The sequence below is a fragment of the Bufo gargarizans genome, chromosome 4 (genome assembly GCF_014858855.1).
Source record: "Bufo gargarizans isolate SCDJY-AF-19 chromosome 4, ASM1485885v1, whole genome shotgun sequence".
Classification (NCBI taxonomy): domain Eukaryota; kingdom Metazoa; phylum Chordata; class Amphibia; order Anura; family Bufonidae; genus Bufo; species Bufo gargarizans.
Window position 1 is genome coordinate 169033138 of NC_058083.1, and position 17666 is coordinate 169050803.

General features: G+C 49.2%; 1 protein-coding gene across 1 annotated transcript; it reads left to right on the top strand.

Moving 5' to 3' along the window:
* The first annotated feature begins 93 nt into the window (after nucleotides 1-93).
* On the top strand, nucleotides 94-15956 carry MRPL47 (mitochondrial ribosomal protein L47). The gene is made up of 7 exons (XM_044290653.1): nucleotides 94-328; nucleotides 519-655; nucleotides 10133-10193; nucleotides 10830-10926; nucleotides 12778-12908; nucleotides 15510-15605; nucleotides 15799-15956. The coding sequence occupies exons 1-7, from the start codon at nucleotides 231-233 to the stop codon at nucleotides 15905-15907; spliced, it is 729 nt and encodes a 242-aa protein (XP_044146588.1). The 5' UTR covers nucleotides 94-230; the 3' UTR covers nucleotides 15908-15956.
* The last annotated feature ends 1710 nt before the right edge of the window (nucleotides 15957-17666 follow it).

Genomic DNA, 17666 nt, shown 5'->3' on the forward strand with positions numbered 1-17666 from the left:
AACCCCTGCGACGGCTTCAGTACACAATGTCCTTTCCTCACTGGGGACTCAATAAATACATTTTCTGTTATTTTTGTCTGCGCCTATTTATCAGCTTAGTTCATATTATCACTGTGTTATCATATCAATACTAAAAAGCCACGCGTGTGCGACATTCCTCTCAGCTCGCGACTTTGTGATACTTCTGTGCGTACACGCGCGCTGACTTCCTGCCCTGGAGCATTGACAAGATGGCGGCGCCCGCTGTCAGAGGGTTGCTGACAGGATGCAGGAGCGTGTGTCAGGTGCCGGTGCGTGTCTGTGTCAGGACCGTGGGCCACTTCTCCAGGTAGGGAAGGACGAACCTCCGCCATCGTCTGCCCCCTCAGCCAGACCCCCAGCATGCAGGCGCGACCTCCGGCTCCGTGTAAATGCATGTACATTCCTATAGAGCAGCCACAGTCCTGTATGTGTACCGCACTACAACTCCCAGCGTGCCCTGACAGCCACACCGCATGATGTACTTGTGTGTATTTCAGCATCCTCAATGGTTTGCCTAAAAGAACCAGTGGCAACTCTTCTGGGCCCAAGTGCTTCCACTCATCCGCAGCCCGCAGGGGACTGGAGGACTTCTTTGATGACCCGAAAAACTGGGGAGAAAGGACCATCAAGACTGGTGAGCTGATGAGAGTTGTATTTCTAAAGGACCCCCTCTTCCTAAAACGAGAGAGACAAATCCTTTAAGGGGTTGTCCAGTTTCCAACCTTCTTGGCGCTGTAATGTCGAGCGGGAGGAGAACACAGCGCTTGTGTCTAGGGCTGCAGTAAACAATTATTTTAGTAATCGAGTATTCTACCGATTATTTCTACTGATTATTTCTGCGATTAAACGAGTAGGAAAAATGATTAGACTGTTTTCCTTTATAAAAACTCATCAGTCCCCTAAACCCTTTGTTCCCCCCCCTGTGTGATCAGCCCGAGTGCATCAGCTCCGTCCCCCCCATGCCATCAGCTCCGCCCGCCCCCCCGTGCCATCAGCTCCATTCCCCCCTGTGCCATCAGCTCCATTCCCCCCCAGTGCCATCAGCTCTGTCCCCCCCAGTGCCATCAGCTCTGTCCCCCCCAGTGCCATCAGCTCTGTCCCCCCAGTGCCATCAGCTCTGTCCCCCCCAGTGCCATCAGCTCTGTCCCCCCCAGTGCCATCAGCTCTGTCCCCCCCAGTGCCATCAGCTCTGTCCCCCCCAGTGCCATCAGCTCTGTCCCCCCCAGTGCCATCAGCTCTGTCCCCCCCAGTGCCATCAGCTCTGTCCCCCCCAGTGCCATCAGCTCTGTCCCCCCCAGTGCCATCAGCTCTGTCCCCCCCAGTGCCATCAGCTCTGTCCCCCCCAGTGCCATCAGCTCTGTCCCCCCCAGTGCCATCAGCTCTGTCCCCCCCAGTGCCATCAGCTCTGTCCCCCCCAGTGCCATCAGCTCTGTCCCCCCCAGTGCCATCAGCTCTGTCCCCCCCAGTGCCATCAGCTCTGTCCCCCCCAGTGCCATCAGCTCTGTCCCCCCCAGTGCCATCAGCTCTGTCCCCCCCAGTGCCATCAGCTCTGTCCCCCCCAGTGCCATCAGCTCTGTCCCCCCCAGTGCCATCAGCTCTGTCCCCCCAGTGCCATCAGCTCTGTCCCCCCCAGTGCCATCAGCTCTGTCCCCCCAGTGCCATCAGCTCTGTCCCCCCCAGTGCCATCAGCTCTGTCCCCCCCAGTGCCATCAGCTCTGTCCCCCCCAGTGCCATCAGCTCTGTCCCCCCCAGTGCCATCAGCTCTGTCCCCCCCAGTGCCATCAGCTCTGTCCCCCCCCAGTGCCATCAGCTCTGTCCCCCCCAGTGCCATCAGCTCTGTCCCCCCCCAGTGCCATCAGCTCTGTCCCCCCCCCCTCTGTCCCCCCCAGTGCCATCAGCTCTGTCCCCCCCAGTGCCATCAGCTCTGTCCCCCCCCAGTGCCATCAGCTCTGTCCCCCCCAGTGCCATCAGCTCTGTCCCCCCCCAGTGCCATCAGCTCTGTCCCCCCCCAGTGCCATCAGCTCTGTCCCCCCCAGTGCCATCAGCTCTGTCCCCCCCCAGTGCCATCAGCTCTGTCCCCCCCCAGTGCCATCAGCTCTGTCCCCCCAGTGCCATCAGCTCTGTCCCCCCCAGTGCCATCAGCTCTGTCCCCCCCAGTGCCATCAGCTCTGTCCCCCCCCAGTGCCATCAGCTCTGTCCCCCCCCAGTGCCATCAGCTCTGTCCCCCCCCAGTGCCATCAGCTCTGTCCCCCCCAGTGCCATCAGCTCTGTCCCCCCCCCAGTGCCATCAGCTCTGTCCCCCCCCAGTGCCATCAGCTCTGTCCCCCCCCAGTGCCATCAGCTCTGTCCCCCCCAGTGGCCATCAGCTCTGTCCCCCCCAGTGCCATCAGCTCTGTCCCCCCCCAGTGCCATCAGCTCTGTCCCCCCCCAGTGCCATCAGCTCTGTCCCCCCCCAGTGCCATCAGCTCTGTCCCCCCCCAGTGCCATCAGCTCTGTCCCCCCCCAGTGCCATCAGCTCTGTCCCCCCCCAGTGCCATCAGCTCTGTCCCCCCCCAGTGCCATCAGCTCTGTCCCCCCCCAGTGCCATCAGCTCTGTCCCCCCCCCAGTGCCATCAGCTCTGTCCCCCCCCAGTGCCATCAGCTCTGTCCCCCCCCAGTGCCATCAGCTCTGTCCCCCCCAGTGCCATCAGCTCTGTCCCCCCCCACCAGTGCCATCAGCTCTGTCCCCCCCCAGTGCCATCAGCTCTGTCCCCCCCCAGTGCCATCAGCTCTGTCCCCCCCCCAGTGCCATCAGCTCTGTCCCCCCCCAGTGCCATCAGCTCTGTCCCCCCCCCCAGTGCCATCAGCTCTGTCCCCCCCCAGTGCCATCAGCTCTGTCCCCCCCCAGTGCCATCAGCTCTGTCCCCCCCCCAGTGCCATCAGCTCTGTCCCCCCCCCCAGTGCCATCAGCTCTGTCCCCCCCCCAGTGCCATCAGCTCTGTCCCCCCCAGGCCATCAGCTCGTCCCCCCCAGTGCCATCAGCTCTGTCCCCACCCCCCCAGTGCCATCAGCTCTGGTCCCCCCCCCCCAGTGCCATCAGCTCTGTCCCCCCCCCCAGTGCCATCAGCTCTGTCCCCCCCCCCAGTGCCATCAGCTCTGTCCCCCCCCCCAGTGCCATCAGCTCTGTCCCCCCCCCCAGTGCCATCAGCTCTGTCCCCCCCCCAGTGCCATCAGCTCGTCCCCCCCCCAGTGCCATCAGCTCTGTCCCCCCCCCCAGTGCCATCAGCTCTGTCCCCCCCCCCAGTGCCATCAGCTCTGTCCCCCCCCCCCAGTGCCATCAGCTCTGTCCCCCCCCCCCAGTGGCCATCAGCTCTGTCCCCCCCCCCAGTGCCATCAGCTCTGTCCCCCCCCCCAGTGCCATCAGCTCTGTCCCCCCCCAGTGCCATCAGCTCTGTCCCCCCCCCCCAGTGCCATCAGCTCTGTCCCCCCCCCAGTGCCATCAGCTCTGTCCCCCCCCAGTGCCATCAGCTCTGTCCCCCCCCAGTGCCATCAGCTCTGTCCCCCCCCAGTGCCATCAGCTCTGTCCCCCCCCAGTGCCATCAGCTCTGTCCCCCCCCAGTGCCATCAGCTCTGTCCCCCCCCAGTGCCATCAGCTCTGTCCCCCCCCAGTGCCATCAGCTCTGTCCCCCCCCAGTGCCATCAGCTCTGTCCCCCCCCAGTGCCATCAGCTCTGTCCCCCCCCCAGTGCCATCAGCTCTGTCCCCCCCCAGTGCCATCAGCTCTGTCCCCCCCCAGTGCCATCAGCTCTGTCCCCCCCCAGTGCCATCAGCTCTGTCCCCCCCCAGTGCCATCAGCTCTGTCCCCCCCCAGTGCCATCAGCTCTGTCCCCCCCCAGTGCCATCAGCTCTGTCCCCCCCCAGTGCCATCAGCTCTGTCCCCCCCCAGTGCCATCAGCTCTGTCCCCCCCAGTGCCATCAGCTCTGTCCCCCCCCCAGTGCCATCAGCTCTGTCCCCCCCCAGTGCCATCAGCTCTGTCCCCCCCCAGTGCCATCAGCTCTGTCCCCCCCAGTGCCATCAGCTCTGTCCCCCCCCAGTGCCATCAGCTCTGTCCCCCCCCAGTGCCATCAGCTCTGTCCCCCCCCAGTGCCATCAGCTCTGTCCCCCCCCAGTGCCATCAGCTCTGTCCCCCCCCAGTGCCATCAGCTCTGTCCCCCCCCAGTGCCATCAGCTCTGTCCCCCCCCAGTGCCATCAGCTCTGTCCCCCCCCAGTGCCATCAGCTCTGTCCCCCCCCAGTGCCATCAGCTCTGTCCCCCCCCAGTGCCATCAGCTCTGTCCCCCCCAGTGCCATCAGCTCTGTCCCCCCCCAGTGCCATCAGCTCTGTCCCCCCCCAGTGCCATCAGCTCTGTCCCCCCCCAGTGCCATCAGCTCTGTCCCCCCCCAGTGCCATCAGCTCTGTCCCCCCCCAGTGCCATCAGCTCTGTCCCCCCCCAGTGCCATCAGCTCTGTCCCCCCCCAGTGCCATCAGCTCTGTCCCCCCCCAGTGCCATCAGCTCTGTCCCCCCCCAGTGCCATCAGCTCTGTCCCCCCCCAGTGCCATCAGCTCTGTCCCCCCCCAGTGCCATCAGCTCTGTCCCCCCCCAGTGCCATCAGCTCTGTCCCCCCCCAGTGCCATCAGCTCTGTCCCCCCCCAGTGCCATCAGCTCTGTCCCCCCCCAGTGCCATCAGCTCTGTCCCCCCCAGTGCCATCAGCTCTGTCCCCCCCAGTGCCATCAGCTCTGTCCTCCCCCCAGTGCCATCAGCTCTGTCCCCCCCCAGTGCCATCAGCTCTGTCCCCCCCCAGTGCCATCAGCTCTGTCCCCCCCCAGTGCCATCAGCTCTGTCCCCCCCCAGTGCCATCAGCTCTGTCCCCCCCCAGTGCCATCAGCTCTGTCCCCCCCCCCAGTGCCATCAGCTCTGTCCCCCCCCCAGTGCCATCAGCTCTGTCCGCCCCCCCCCCCCGTGCCATCAGCTCCGTTCCCCCCCCCCCAGTGCCATCAGCTCCGTTCCCCCCCCAGTGCCATCAGCTCAATCCCCCATCCGTGCCATCAGCTCCATCCCCCCCCCCCCCAGCAAAATAGAATGTGTAAGGAAATGCAAACACAACCTCTGAGGGACTGCAATCAGTAAGTCCCGGGGTGTCAGTACCTATCGGGAGAGGGTGACAGGATGAAAGTACCTACTGTGGGGGGGGTCCTGTCTCGGTGCAAGACTATTGGCACTGGGCAGGGGGTGTCAGGACTGGCTGGCATAGGGCAGGGGGTTAGATGATTCATATGCTCGCATGTGCCGCCCATGGGGGTCGTTGTGCAGGACGTCGGGCGGGTGCTCATCCCGCTTCTGCAGGGCAATGGGCCATATCCTAGAACACCCGAAATCAGGCTCCGCCATATCGCGCTCTGGCGGCTCCCCTTCCTGTGCAGGTCACCCCAGGGAACTGCTGAGCGCCTCCTTTCCAGCAGGGGCGCCGCCGACACTCCATCGTTCCGCTCTGCTCTGGGCCTGACATCGCACAGCGCGTCAGGTCACGGTGTGCGTATGTCAGGAGATCAGTGCAGCGCGGAAGCATGGAGTTGCTGTATAGTGTCCAGAGGCCCCCTGCTGGAAAGGTGAGTATCCAGAGCGCAGCGGGAGACCAGAGAGCGAGAGTAATAGCAAGCGCTTCACTCCCACTCCGTCGTCACGTGACACAAATAGATCCTCAATGCAAAAAACTTTTTTGTTTTGCAGAGTTTTTTTTTGTTTTTTTTTGGGAATTACTTGATTTAATCGAGTATTCTTTGCAGCCCTACTTGTGTCTTCAAACAGCTGATCTGTGGTGGTGTCGGGAGTCAGACCCCGGCCAATTTGATATCTGGGGTTACTTTTTTGGAGTTTCTACTCTACGGGTGCATCAGGGGGGCTTCAAATGGGACATGGTGTAAAAAAAACAGTCCAGCAAAACCTGCCTTTCAAAAACTGTATAGAATTCCTTTCCTTCTGCGCCCTGCCGTGTGCCCGTACAGCAGTTCACGACCACATATGGGGTGTTTCTGTAAACTACAGAATCAGGGCCATAAATATTGAGTTTTGTTTGGCTGTTAACCCTTGCTTTGTAACTGGAAAAAATTATTAAAATGGAAAATCTGCCCAAAAAGTGAAATTTTGAAATTGTATCTCTATTTTCCATTAATTCTTGTGGAACACCTAAAGGGTTAACAAAGTTTTTAAAATCTGTTTTGAATACCTTGAGGGGTGTAGTTTCTAGAATGGGGTCATTTTTGGGTGGTTTCTATTATGTGAGCCCAACAAAGTGACTTCAGACCTGAACTGGTCCTTGAAAAGTGGGTTTTTGAAAATGTCTGTCTGAAAAATGTCAAGATTTTGCTTCTAAACTTCTAAGCCCTGTAACATCCCCAAAAAAATTAAATGTCATTCCCAAAATGATCCAAACATGAAGTAGACATATGGGGAATGTAAATTATTAACTATTTTTGGAGGTATTACTATGTATAGAAGTAGAGAAATTGAAACTTGGAAATTGGCAAATTTGGTATTTTTTGGTGTCATGAAGTACAATATGTGACGAAAAGTGACACTGGTCAGATTTGCAAAAAATCGCCTGGTCCTTAAGGTGAAAATGAGCCCGGTCCCTAAGGGGTTAAGGACACTGTCCCCTCCAAAATCAGCCAGTGCACCGCCATGTAGGATAGGTTCCCCCGAAACTTAAAGGGGTTGTCTCATGTGAGAAAATGAGGGAATATCGCTGGGATATGTTCCCATTGTAACCAGAATGGAGTCCTACAAAGTGGTGGCTGGAGGACTCCGGTCCTGCCACCACCAAGTGCTCTCCCCATAGAAGTGATTGGGAGCACACCTCGCATGACCAGCCACCGCTCCTATTTACTTCTATGGGACTGATGGAAATAGCTGAGCCAGCGCACCATAGAAAATGAATGGAGGGCGGCTGCCCATGTGCAGTGTGCCCTCCACCACTTCGGGGCTCCGTTTAGGAAATAATTGTGGGTACCAGCAGTGGGACCTGCACCTATAAGACAATGGGGGAATATCCTAGCGATATGCCCCCATTGTCTGAGATGAGACAACCCCTCTAACCATACCTTTCTTGTACGAATCCAGAGAAATGAGCCTCGTTCATATTTGCGCTGAGCTTTCTGTTCTTCTGATCCGCCAGAAAATGAAAAATAACGGATCCGTCTATTTTCAGCATCAGTTTTTCTGTCAGACATCTTATTATTGATGGGAGAAAATGTCACGCAGGCAGGAACTGCTGCTAAAAATGGCCGGATCAGTAATTTATTCAGTTTTTTCCCTTTTCTGTTCTTCTGACAATAGGAGAGCAGATGTGAACACAGTCACCTGTAAGTTTTTCTGTGCACTGGCATCATTGCTATCGGCTCTGAAATTTCAGGGACTGCCAGTCAAACAAGTGTTTTGGCAGAGTGATGGCACACCAAATGGAGCCGCCGCACCGACAGTGCACCGAAAGCCTTATTTGCATAAAAATCTTTATGCAAATGACTAGAGGACTGGATTTTCACTAGAAAGGCGTGGTTTTGTTTCAGGGCACCTGCCCAACAGGGTGGTATGCTGACTTTGAAACAGATTTTGGAGGTGGCACACTCCCTTTAAAAATGCAACGGAGGGAATTTATCACGCCCTGCTCTCCAGAATTCTGGCCTCAAAAAGTGGCAAAATACGGTTTCTTGATCTTATTTGAGCAAAAGTTTGTGAGGTTTGCATTTTACAGTTGGTGGGAAAGTGGCCATGCTAGCCAGTCGGGCAGGTTTTAGTCAGATTTATCAACTGAGACGTTATCATCACATCCCTGCTTCAGTAAAAGGGTGCCTTCACACTCCGCCATTTCTGTGACTGAAAATCCGTTCCATTCTCCTGCAGAAATCCATGTTCTCTGCCAGAACAGCCCCGCTCAGATGAATGCAACTGATTCTCACTTGTAGAAGTGGTGTAGACAGTGGAGTAACGTCTCAAGGCAGAAATGTAAATGTACCAAATATATCAAACATTGTGCCACATTTGATACATTTGCTGAAAATGACAGCAACAGAGACTCATGAAAAACTGACTTCACATCCCCCCTTTCATACATCTCCGGTATTTTCTGTTACTGGGAAAAGCTGTGTGAGTAGCCACCATTAGCTTTACTCTCTGAGGTGGTGGTCACATCACGTATATTTCCGTTGTCCTAACAGCAGAACTGCGAATATAACAGAAGTGCCTGATCTAGCAATAGCCGACCTGCATCACACCGAACCCATTTCCGCTTGGGAGTCCAGGATTTAAGTGGAGAAAAAAGCCTTTTATTCTGCAGTCAACAAAACCTGTAATGGAGACCCCGACACCGGTGTAGACGTACCCTTATATGACTATTGATGAAGCGTCCAAAGTCGATTTGCATAAGACTTTGTTTCGATACTGCACGGATCAATCGCTCTGTGCAGTATTAGAATGTATTGGCTCAGATGAGCCGAAGTTATTGCTTCGAAGTCTCGCGGGACTTCGTGTAATAACTTCATAAATTGATTTCTACTGTAAAAAAAAAAAAACATTTCCCAAACTCGGGTTCGGTTCCAAGTGATACCTTGGAACCGAACCCGAGTTCGGGAAATGTTTTTTTACAGTAGAAATTAATTTATGAGGTTATTACGCAAAAGTCTTGCAAGACTTCGCGAAGTAATAACTGCGGCTCATCGGAGCCAATACATTCTAATTCTGTACAGAGCGATTGATCCGTGCAGTATTGAAACAAAGTTTTATGCGAATCGACTTTGGATGTATTACTAGACAGATTATGCTTTGGGAGGGCTAGGAAAGGTAAGTGACAACCCATGTGGAGAATGTAACTGTATATTCAACGTAACAGTGTACTTTATGCACACATTGCCCCACTGGTTCTGTATTGGGGTCCATTCACACATCCACAACTGTTATGCGGACCGCATATGGCCGGCACTATAATAGAAATGCCTTTTCTTGTCTGTGGATGCGGACAAGAATAGGACAGGTTGTATTTTTTTGTGGGGCCATGGAACAGAAGTGTGGATGTGGACAGCACACGGTGAAATTCGATGGGTCCGCACCCGTTCTGCAAAATGGCAAAACAGTTGCGGACGTGTGAATGGACCCTTACATGCCGGATTTTCTGCATGAAAATTAGCCTGGAAATTCCAAGCATAATACATACTGTGTGCGTGTGGCCTTAGGTGTTTTACAGGGTAAGGCCTCATGCACACGACCATATAGTTCTGGTCCGCATCCGAACTGCATTTTTTGCAGCTCGGGTGCGGACCCATTCACTTCAATGGGGTTGCAAAAGATGTGGACAGCACTCTGTGTGCTGTCCGCATCTGTTACTTCGTTAAGTAGCCCCGCAAAAAAAATATAACCTGTCCTATTGTTGTCCGCTTTGTCGACAAGAATAGGCATTTCTACAATAGGCCGCCTGTTCCCTTCCGCAAATTGCAGAAGGCACACGGACGGCTTCCGCAATTTGTGGACCGCAAAAAACTGAACGGTCGTGTGCATGAGGCCTAAAGCACATTTATTTAACTTGCTTCACTTGTAAGACTGCAACTGCAGAAAAAAAACGTTTTAACAGCACCCCATGTATGTAAATATACACTTGTGGGGTGATTAATACCTAAAATCCTGAGGGACACCAATGTTAGTAAGGCGCCCTCTAAATTATGAACTTGGCATAGCTCATTGTGTTAAGAGATTTCTTACATATTACGACTCCCCGTTTCCTAGTTTTGTTTCAAAGTGTCGAGGAAGGGACTAAAAATGGTCTCACTCATGGTAAAGTGGTGTTTGCCACGTACGCCACTATTTTGGTGTAATTTCTGTCTAAATTCTAGTGCATTTTGCTTGGTAAATCTGCCATTATGTAAAGTTTTTATTGGATGTCATGGGATCTTTGTGTGAAATTGTATCGCCCTCAGCTATGGACATCAGTGCATACAGATCTAGAGAGCAACATCTTCTGCTGTCAGTGCTGCGGGTACAGGGCTCCCACCCGAGCAGCAGAAGAATGGAGATTTTACAACTCTTCTTATTTGTTTTAATACTTTCAGGTGACTTTTGGACGATTAACCAACTGAGATGCAAAAGTAGTGAAGACTTACACAAACTTTGGTAAGTAACCCAGACAAAGCCTGCGGGGTGGTAGACAAAACTGTAAGAAATCTGTTATTTTTCTGTGGGCAATAGAAAGCTGCAATATTGGCTATATTATCCCATCCCCCTGAGCTGACAGAGGTATGGGGTACTGGGGTAGTGGTAGCTGTCACATGAGAACACCACCGTATTAGAAATGGCACGTGGTAGGTGAGGGCCCTCTTACAGACTTTACATTAGGTTCCAGTAGCTTCAAGTTAAGCCTCTATGTCCTGACCTGATCAAAAGAAGGTAACACATGGGGAAGGTGGTGTGTAACTGTGCCGCCAGATGTCCTGCTAACCTTATGTATAGCTCTTCCCTCTGCTGATGAACAAAGCAAGGAATATACAATATGTGGAGATACTTAAAGGGGTTTTCTGAGTTAACATTTCTGGGGTCGACCTGTAAGGAATCTGTAAAAAAAACAAAAAAAAAAAACTCTTCCACCCTCTGATTTAGTGCAGCCGTGCTGTCATGACATACCATGAACCGCACATGACTGTCCCTTTAAATGCACTTTAGAGGAGATGGATTTGCTTTTATAGACTGCATGCTTGCTACAAATGAAGCTGCCTTTCTTGTAGACACAGTGATTAATGTCCTTACTTTCAGGTATGTGTTATTAAAAGAAAAAAACATGCTGATGACTTTAGAACAAGAATCCAAGCGACAAAGAACATCTATGCCAAGTCCTGAGCGGCTCTACAAGGTATGATTAGGGACAAGATATGAAAAAAGTGTGGCTATAAGGGGTATGGGTATGCTTATTATTCCAGAAATCAGTGACCCTCGCCAAAATAATTACTCTTCAGTGTTACACTGCATGCTTATATTTTGAAAAATAGGGCTATTGATAATAACAAGCATAACCATACCCCTGTGATAAGTCTTCTTTAACCACTTAATACTGCACATGTTTTGGATGTTAAAGGGGTATTCCGGTTACATCAAATCTCCCACTGTTCATGAGGACGAGTGCCATCTACCACGTAGGGACCCCTGCAATGAATGGAACTCGGCTACTTTCGGCAGACCCATAGAGATGAAGGGAATAGCACAAGCTCAACTTGCTGTTCCATTATTTTGATGGTCCCCACAGGCTACTGAGCCCCCCCTTCTCTTGATCAGTGGGGATCCCAGTAATCGGACCCCCAGCAACCGATCCAATAGTTATCCTCTAGTTTGTGATCACAGAATAAGGCTCCATTCACACTTCCGCAATTCTGTTCTGCACTTTGCAGAACGGAATTGCAGACTCATTAATTTCTATGGGGCCACATGATGTGCTGTCCGGATCCGGAAGTGCGGACCCGTTCCCGAAAAAAATAAAACATGTCCTATTCTTGCCCGCAATTGCGGACAAGATTAGGCTTTTTCAATTATAGTGCCGGCAATGTGCGGATGTGTGAATGAACACTAACTTGATGTAACTGGAATGCCCCTTTAAAGACCAAGTAGTTTTCTTCCCATTTTTTTTTTTTAAACATCACATGTCAAAAGCCATCGTGGTTTTTTTTTGGTTTTTTTAAACAAAAGCTTTATTAAACTTTTTTTTTTTTGGGTACTCCTAGGGGACTTGAACCAGAGATTGTATGATCACTTGCATCATGCTCATAAAGCAGTATTGTCCATACTGACCGGCAGCCTATTTGACCATGCTGCTGACATGGCCTAATAGGCAAATGCTTATGGTAGGGCCCCCCAGCTGCCATATTACAGCATTGGTCCCCCACTATCCTGTTGCTCCCTCCCTTAGATGCTGTAGTTGCTTTCAGTTAAATGAACATAGGTCATCGATCATCGACAAAGAATGCAAGTGAAGATTTACAACTAGAAAAAAGATAATATGGTGAGACCACTGTTACAAAACATGTTTAAAAAAAAAAAAGCATAATACATGTGAACTACAGATTCATTGAAAGGACTGGTAATTAAAGAGTTAACCAGCAGAGACTTTTGCAGCATTTAGTCTTTTGGATTCAGCGGCTGACACTCAGAGACACTGAGCCCAAAAAGGCTTGAAGTATGTAATTTTAGGGGATTACTATCTAACTGCCGGTGCTGTCATTAGAGATGGATATTATATGATAATATTTTGTGTGTGATCAGGATATGCTAATTATGTAAATTAGATTGAGATAAATACTGCCTCCTAGGCGTGTCCCCGAAACGTGGCTCTTCACCTATGTACAATGTTGCGGCTCCAGCGCTTGTGGATGTTACTGCATGGAAACTCCGACTGAGTGCACATGGATTGTAATGCACGGAGATGCGGGGGTCTAAACATGGCAGAAAGGAATTTATAACTCATTACTGAATTGTATCTTTCTATGGAATATCAAGTGGACTTAGGAATAAAGGAACCGTTCAATCTATTTTGCTCCGTGGCTTACACATGTGAAATTGCATTGTTAGAAAGGGACCTATAACCGGTTCATGAGAATTTGGGTTTTCTAGTAGTTGTAGCAATGTATAGAGTATTGGCCTTTTACATAAAGTGTCAGTTTACAGAACATTCACTATAACTTAAGGGTATACCCTTCACTAACTTGTATTGCAGGTAACCAAGTCTATGGAGAATCTTGACGCAGTGGTTACAGAAAGGGAAGATGCTCTTCGTCTCTTACAGACGGGTCAGGAAAAAGCAAGACCAGGAGAATGGAGAAAGGACTGCTTTGGGGAAACATCGTGGTACTAAATTCTTACCTTGCAGATGTAAACTGAAGTGTACAATATGAGGGGGGCATTGCCTGAGCCTTTACCTCTGGGCTTGAGGGGAGGCACTGGTTGAAGAGAGATTCCCCTGTATGGTGGTGAAGAATTCAACATTCTCTCCAACAGATGATAATCTGTAGTCTTTTAGTAAATACATGTATAAAGTATAAAGTGTTCAGAATAAGGCCATCATGTACACTCTCTTGGCAACATGCATGTAGCCGTATAGGTAGAGGGGTACACAGAGTGCCTACTGATCAGCACTCGCCTGTGGTGACGTCAGATCACATGGTCCATCACCACAGTGATGGATCATGTGATTGGACCATGTGATCTGACGTCACCACAGGTCCTTTAGCCGGCAGCTCATGATTAAAGAAGTAAGAAGAGACCGGCAACTACGCGATCAAGAGGAGAAGGTGAGTTAATTATTTTTTATTTTGTAACCCTCAATTGACCACCTACTAAGCATTCTGTATTAAAGAATGCTATTATTTTCCCTTATAACCATGTTATAAGGGAAAAATAATACAGTGAATAGACTGTCATCTTAGCAACCTTGCGTGAAAATCACAGCTCATGTGCACAGCCCCATAGAAATGAATGGGTCCAGATTCAGTGCGGGTGCAATGCGTTCACCTCCCGCATTGCATCCGCGTGGAAATCTCGCCCGTGTGAACTCAGCCTTAGTAGGTTTCATGAGATCGCGTTGCAGCCTGAAGGTGTGAGTAATTGTGATTGTCACAGCGGGGAGAAACCTCCCCTTGCAGAGACGCATAGTGATTAGCCACACCTTTGTGGCCAGTCACTTCAGATTGATGTGTGTGGTGCTAGAACTTTAGGGGGGCATAACAGAAGAATTAGGGGGGCCTGGAACATAGAGTAAAGTATGCCTGGTTAGATTCTACAAACAGCACAGTTTTTTTGTTTGTTTTTTTTTCCTTTGGTGACAGGCCCTTTTTCACCTTTCAAACGGACAGGCTCTCTAAAAATTACCAGCTAAGAAAGAGTCCAAAAGGAAGAGTGTCAGCAGTTTTGACCTTGGTAAACTGCTGACGGCACTAACTAGATTCTACTCCTTAAAGGAAATGTCACCAAAATGTTTATCTGCCAGTTAAAACCAGATAGTAACACTTCTCCTTATTCTCTGATTGTAGATTGTTTTATTTTATTTCCTGAACATTATTGTGGGGGTGGCCATCTTGCCTGAGATGTTCTTAAGCATTTAGAAAGCATTAAGAAAATTGCATTGCGGCAACCACATGGGCCATAGACATGATGGATTGAAGGGGACCTCATTGACTTCTGTGGAAGAGTTTTCTAGACATGATCACAGAGGTCATTGTTTAACAATCGCCTATTGTGAATGGCGGATCCTGTCTTATCCATCATTGTAATCCTGCCTTTAATTATATCCTCTGTGTATAGATAAGCAGGTAACTGCAGTAAAGTGATCTGTACAGACCAAGAAGTGGTGTCTATTATTAGCTTTAGTGGCCAGTGCAAAAACTGCAGGATTTTTTGTTTAAATATAGATATTGACATGGAAAAATAACATAAAAAAAATATTTTAAAATTTGTTAAACTTATAAACGTGATTGAAACAATAGGTCATTTTGATGACACATTTCCATTAAGTGCACTGGAGGCAGAATTTTAATGTGAAGTGCTCTCTGAATCGATCTGCTTCACAGCCCCTCCACTTTGCTCTGAGTGACTGCTGTAGTGGTGTCCTGGTTGAAAGCTATAGCTCTCGCTCAAAGCAGAAGGGAGGTGCTGTGATTCAGCTGAATGCAGAGAGCATGTCGCAGTGAAGCTCCATCTCCAGTGCACTTAAGGGTCCATTCACACGTCCGTTTTTTCTTTCCTGATCTGTTCCGTTTTTTCAGGAACAGATCAGGACCAGATCTGGACCCATTCATTTTCAATGGGTCCTGGAAAAAATCGGACAGCACAATGTGTGCTGTCCGTTTCCGTTGTTCCGTTCCGCATGTCCGTTTAAATATAAAACATGTCCTATTCTTGTCCTGAAAAATCGGATCCTGGTACAATACAAAGTCAATGGATCCGCAAAAAACGGATGACATTCGGATGTCATTCCGTATGTCATCCGTTTTTTGCGGATTCCGTTCCTGGAAACACATAACAAATTTTTTTTTATTTTTTATTTTTCAATTTTTTTTCAAAGAAATCCAAACAACTTTATTTGATTATTGAAATGTATACATGTTTCCGTTTTTTGCGGATCCGCAAAAAACGGATGACATACGGAAACATTTTCAGGAACAACGGATCCGCAAAAAACGGACCGTTTTTCAGGATGAAAAAAAACAGGACGTGTGAATGGACCCTTAGGAGCAGAATCTGTCAGAATATAATTTCATAATCCCACTACTCCTGGTTATAAAAAGGTATGTTTGTCCTGCTATGCCCAGCCCCTACCTAGTACTGTGCCGTTTAGCATTTTAGCATGGCAATAACTGCTGACAGACTCGCTTTAATAAACAACCTCATTAATATATATATATATATATATATATATATATATATATTCATTTTTTTTTTTTTTTTTAACAGGTATAAGTTCAAAGAATGGCCTATACCGTGGTACATGAACAGACGTTACAAGCAAAAGAAGTTCTTTGCGTTGCCATATGTTGATCAGTATATTAGGTAAGATTACAAGGTCTAATCATATTTGAATAGGATTTATGTATGTAATGCTAAAAATGTGCTGCTGGTGTTAGTACATGGGGATTATAAACGACAGTAGTGCATCTCAACTTTTAAAATGTTTCTGGACTGTACGTCACTTTGGTCAGTTTGTAAAGTATTTGCATAAGACCTCAACCTTTATTCCTTTCAGGTTAAAGACCGAGAAGGAGCTGCGAGCAGAGGCAAGACAGAGAAATGCTGCGAAAGACAAGCAATATAAACTGGAGAAAAGGTTTCCACACATCGCTAATAAATCTTAAAATAGTCACTTGTAAAATAAAACCTCCCATATTTCTATTGCCGCATGAATGTTTTGTTTTTGTTCCACACAACGTTGGCATCTGTGATTTAAAAAAAAAAAAATGTTACATTTCATGTATTTTTTTGAGAACTGATGCAAGTCCATCTGGGTCAATATTAGGAGGTATCTAATATATACACTCACCTAAAGAATTATTAGGAACACCATACTAATACGGTGTTGGACCCCCTTTTGCCTTCAGAATTGCCTTAATTCTACGTGGCATTGATTCAACAAGGTGCTGATAGCATTCTTTAGAAATGTTGGCCCATATTGATAGGATAGCATCTTGCAGTTGGGTTGAGATCTGGTGACTGTGGGGGCCATTTTAGTACAGTGAACTCATGTTCAAGAAACCAATTTGAAATGATTCGAGCTTTGTGACATGGTGCATTATCCTGCTGGAAGTAGCCATCAGAGGATGGGTACATGGTGGTCATGAAGGGATGGACATGGTCAGAAACAATGCTCAGGTAGCCCGTGGCATTTAAACGATGGCCAATTGGCACTAAGGGGCCTAAAGTGTGCCCAGAAAACATCCCCCACACCATTACACCACCACCACCAGCCTGCACAGTGGTAACACGGCATGATGGATACATGTTCTCATTCTGTTTACGCCAAATTCGGACTCTACCATTTGAATGTCTCACCAGAAATCGAGACTCATCAGACCAGGCAACATTTTTCCAGTCTTCAACAGTCCAATTTTGGTGAGCTCGTGCAAATATTATCTCTTTTTCCTATTTGTAGTGGAGATGAGTGGTACCCGGTGGGGTCTTCTGCTGTTGTAGCCCATCCTCAAGGTTGTGCGTGTTGTGGCTTCACAAATGCTTTGCTGCATACCTCGGTTGTAACGAGTGGTTATTTCAGTCAACATTGCTCTTCTATCAGCTTGAATCAGTCGGCCCATTCTCCTCTGACCTCTAGCATCAACAAGGCATTTTCGCCCACAGGACTGCCGCATACTGGATGTTTTTCCCTTTTCACACCATTCTTTGTAAACCCTAGAAATGGTTGTGCGTGAAAATCCCAGTAACTGAGCAGATTGTGAAATACTCAGACCGGCCCGTCTGGCGCCAACAACCATGCCACGCTCAAAATTGCTTAAATCACCTTTCTTTCCCATTCTGACATTCAGTTTGGAGTTCAGGAGATTGTCTTGACCAGGACCACAACCCTACATGCATTGAAGCAACTGCCATGTGATTGGTTGACTAGATAATCGCATTAATGAGAAATAGAACAGGTGTTCCTAATAATTCTTTAGGTGAGTGTATAGAATATAACCTAAGGAGGTATATTAGTAACTAGCATTGTTTAGTTTTTGTATGTGTGAGCCCAGCAATTCAGCTAAAGACCTTTTAGGCACTCCCAGGTGGATCTGTCACCTGAATATGCTGCCTTACGTAAGAACATTGTACTATGGAGACAGGTCCTCTCTCCTGTTAGCACAAACGCAAAAAAGTGCTGTGCTATTTGTCTAATAGAAGTAATCGGAGTACAAGGGACCTATAGCAGGAGAGTGCTCCCCCTGTCAGCAGAGATTAACAGGCTGCTGTGAATCTCGATCAGTCACCTATAAGAGGCTGCAAATTTAGGTGACAGAGCAGCACTGTGGTTACTACACAATGGACAGAGCTGTGTAATTCCTCTACTCTAAAACAGCTGATCAGCTGGGGTGCAAGTTGTCTGCCCCCACCCCTATCTGATATTGA

Bases quoted from the DNA above. Each gene is read 5' to 3' on its own strand.
- MRPL47 (XM_044290653.1), top strand. From the start codon at position 231: ATGGCGGCGCCCGCTGTCAGAGGGTTGCTGACAGGATGCAGGAGCGTG. The intron at 329-518 runs GTAGGGAAGGAC...TGTGTATTTCAG, and splicing joins ACCGTGGGCCACTTCTCCAG to CATCCTCAATGGTTTGCCTA. The intron at 10,927-12,777 runs GTATGATTAGGG...CTTGTATTGCAG, and splicing joins GTCCTGAGCGGCTCTACAAG to GTAACCAAGTCTATGGAGAA.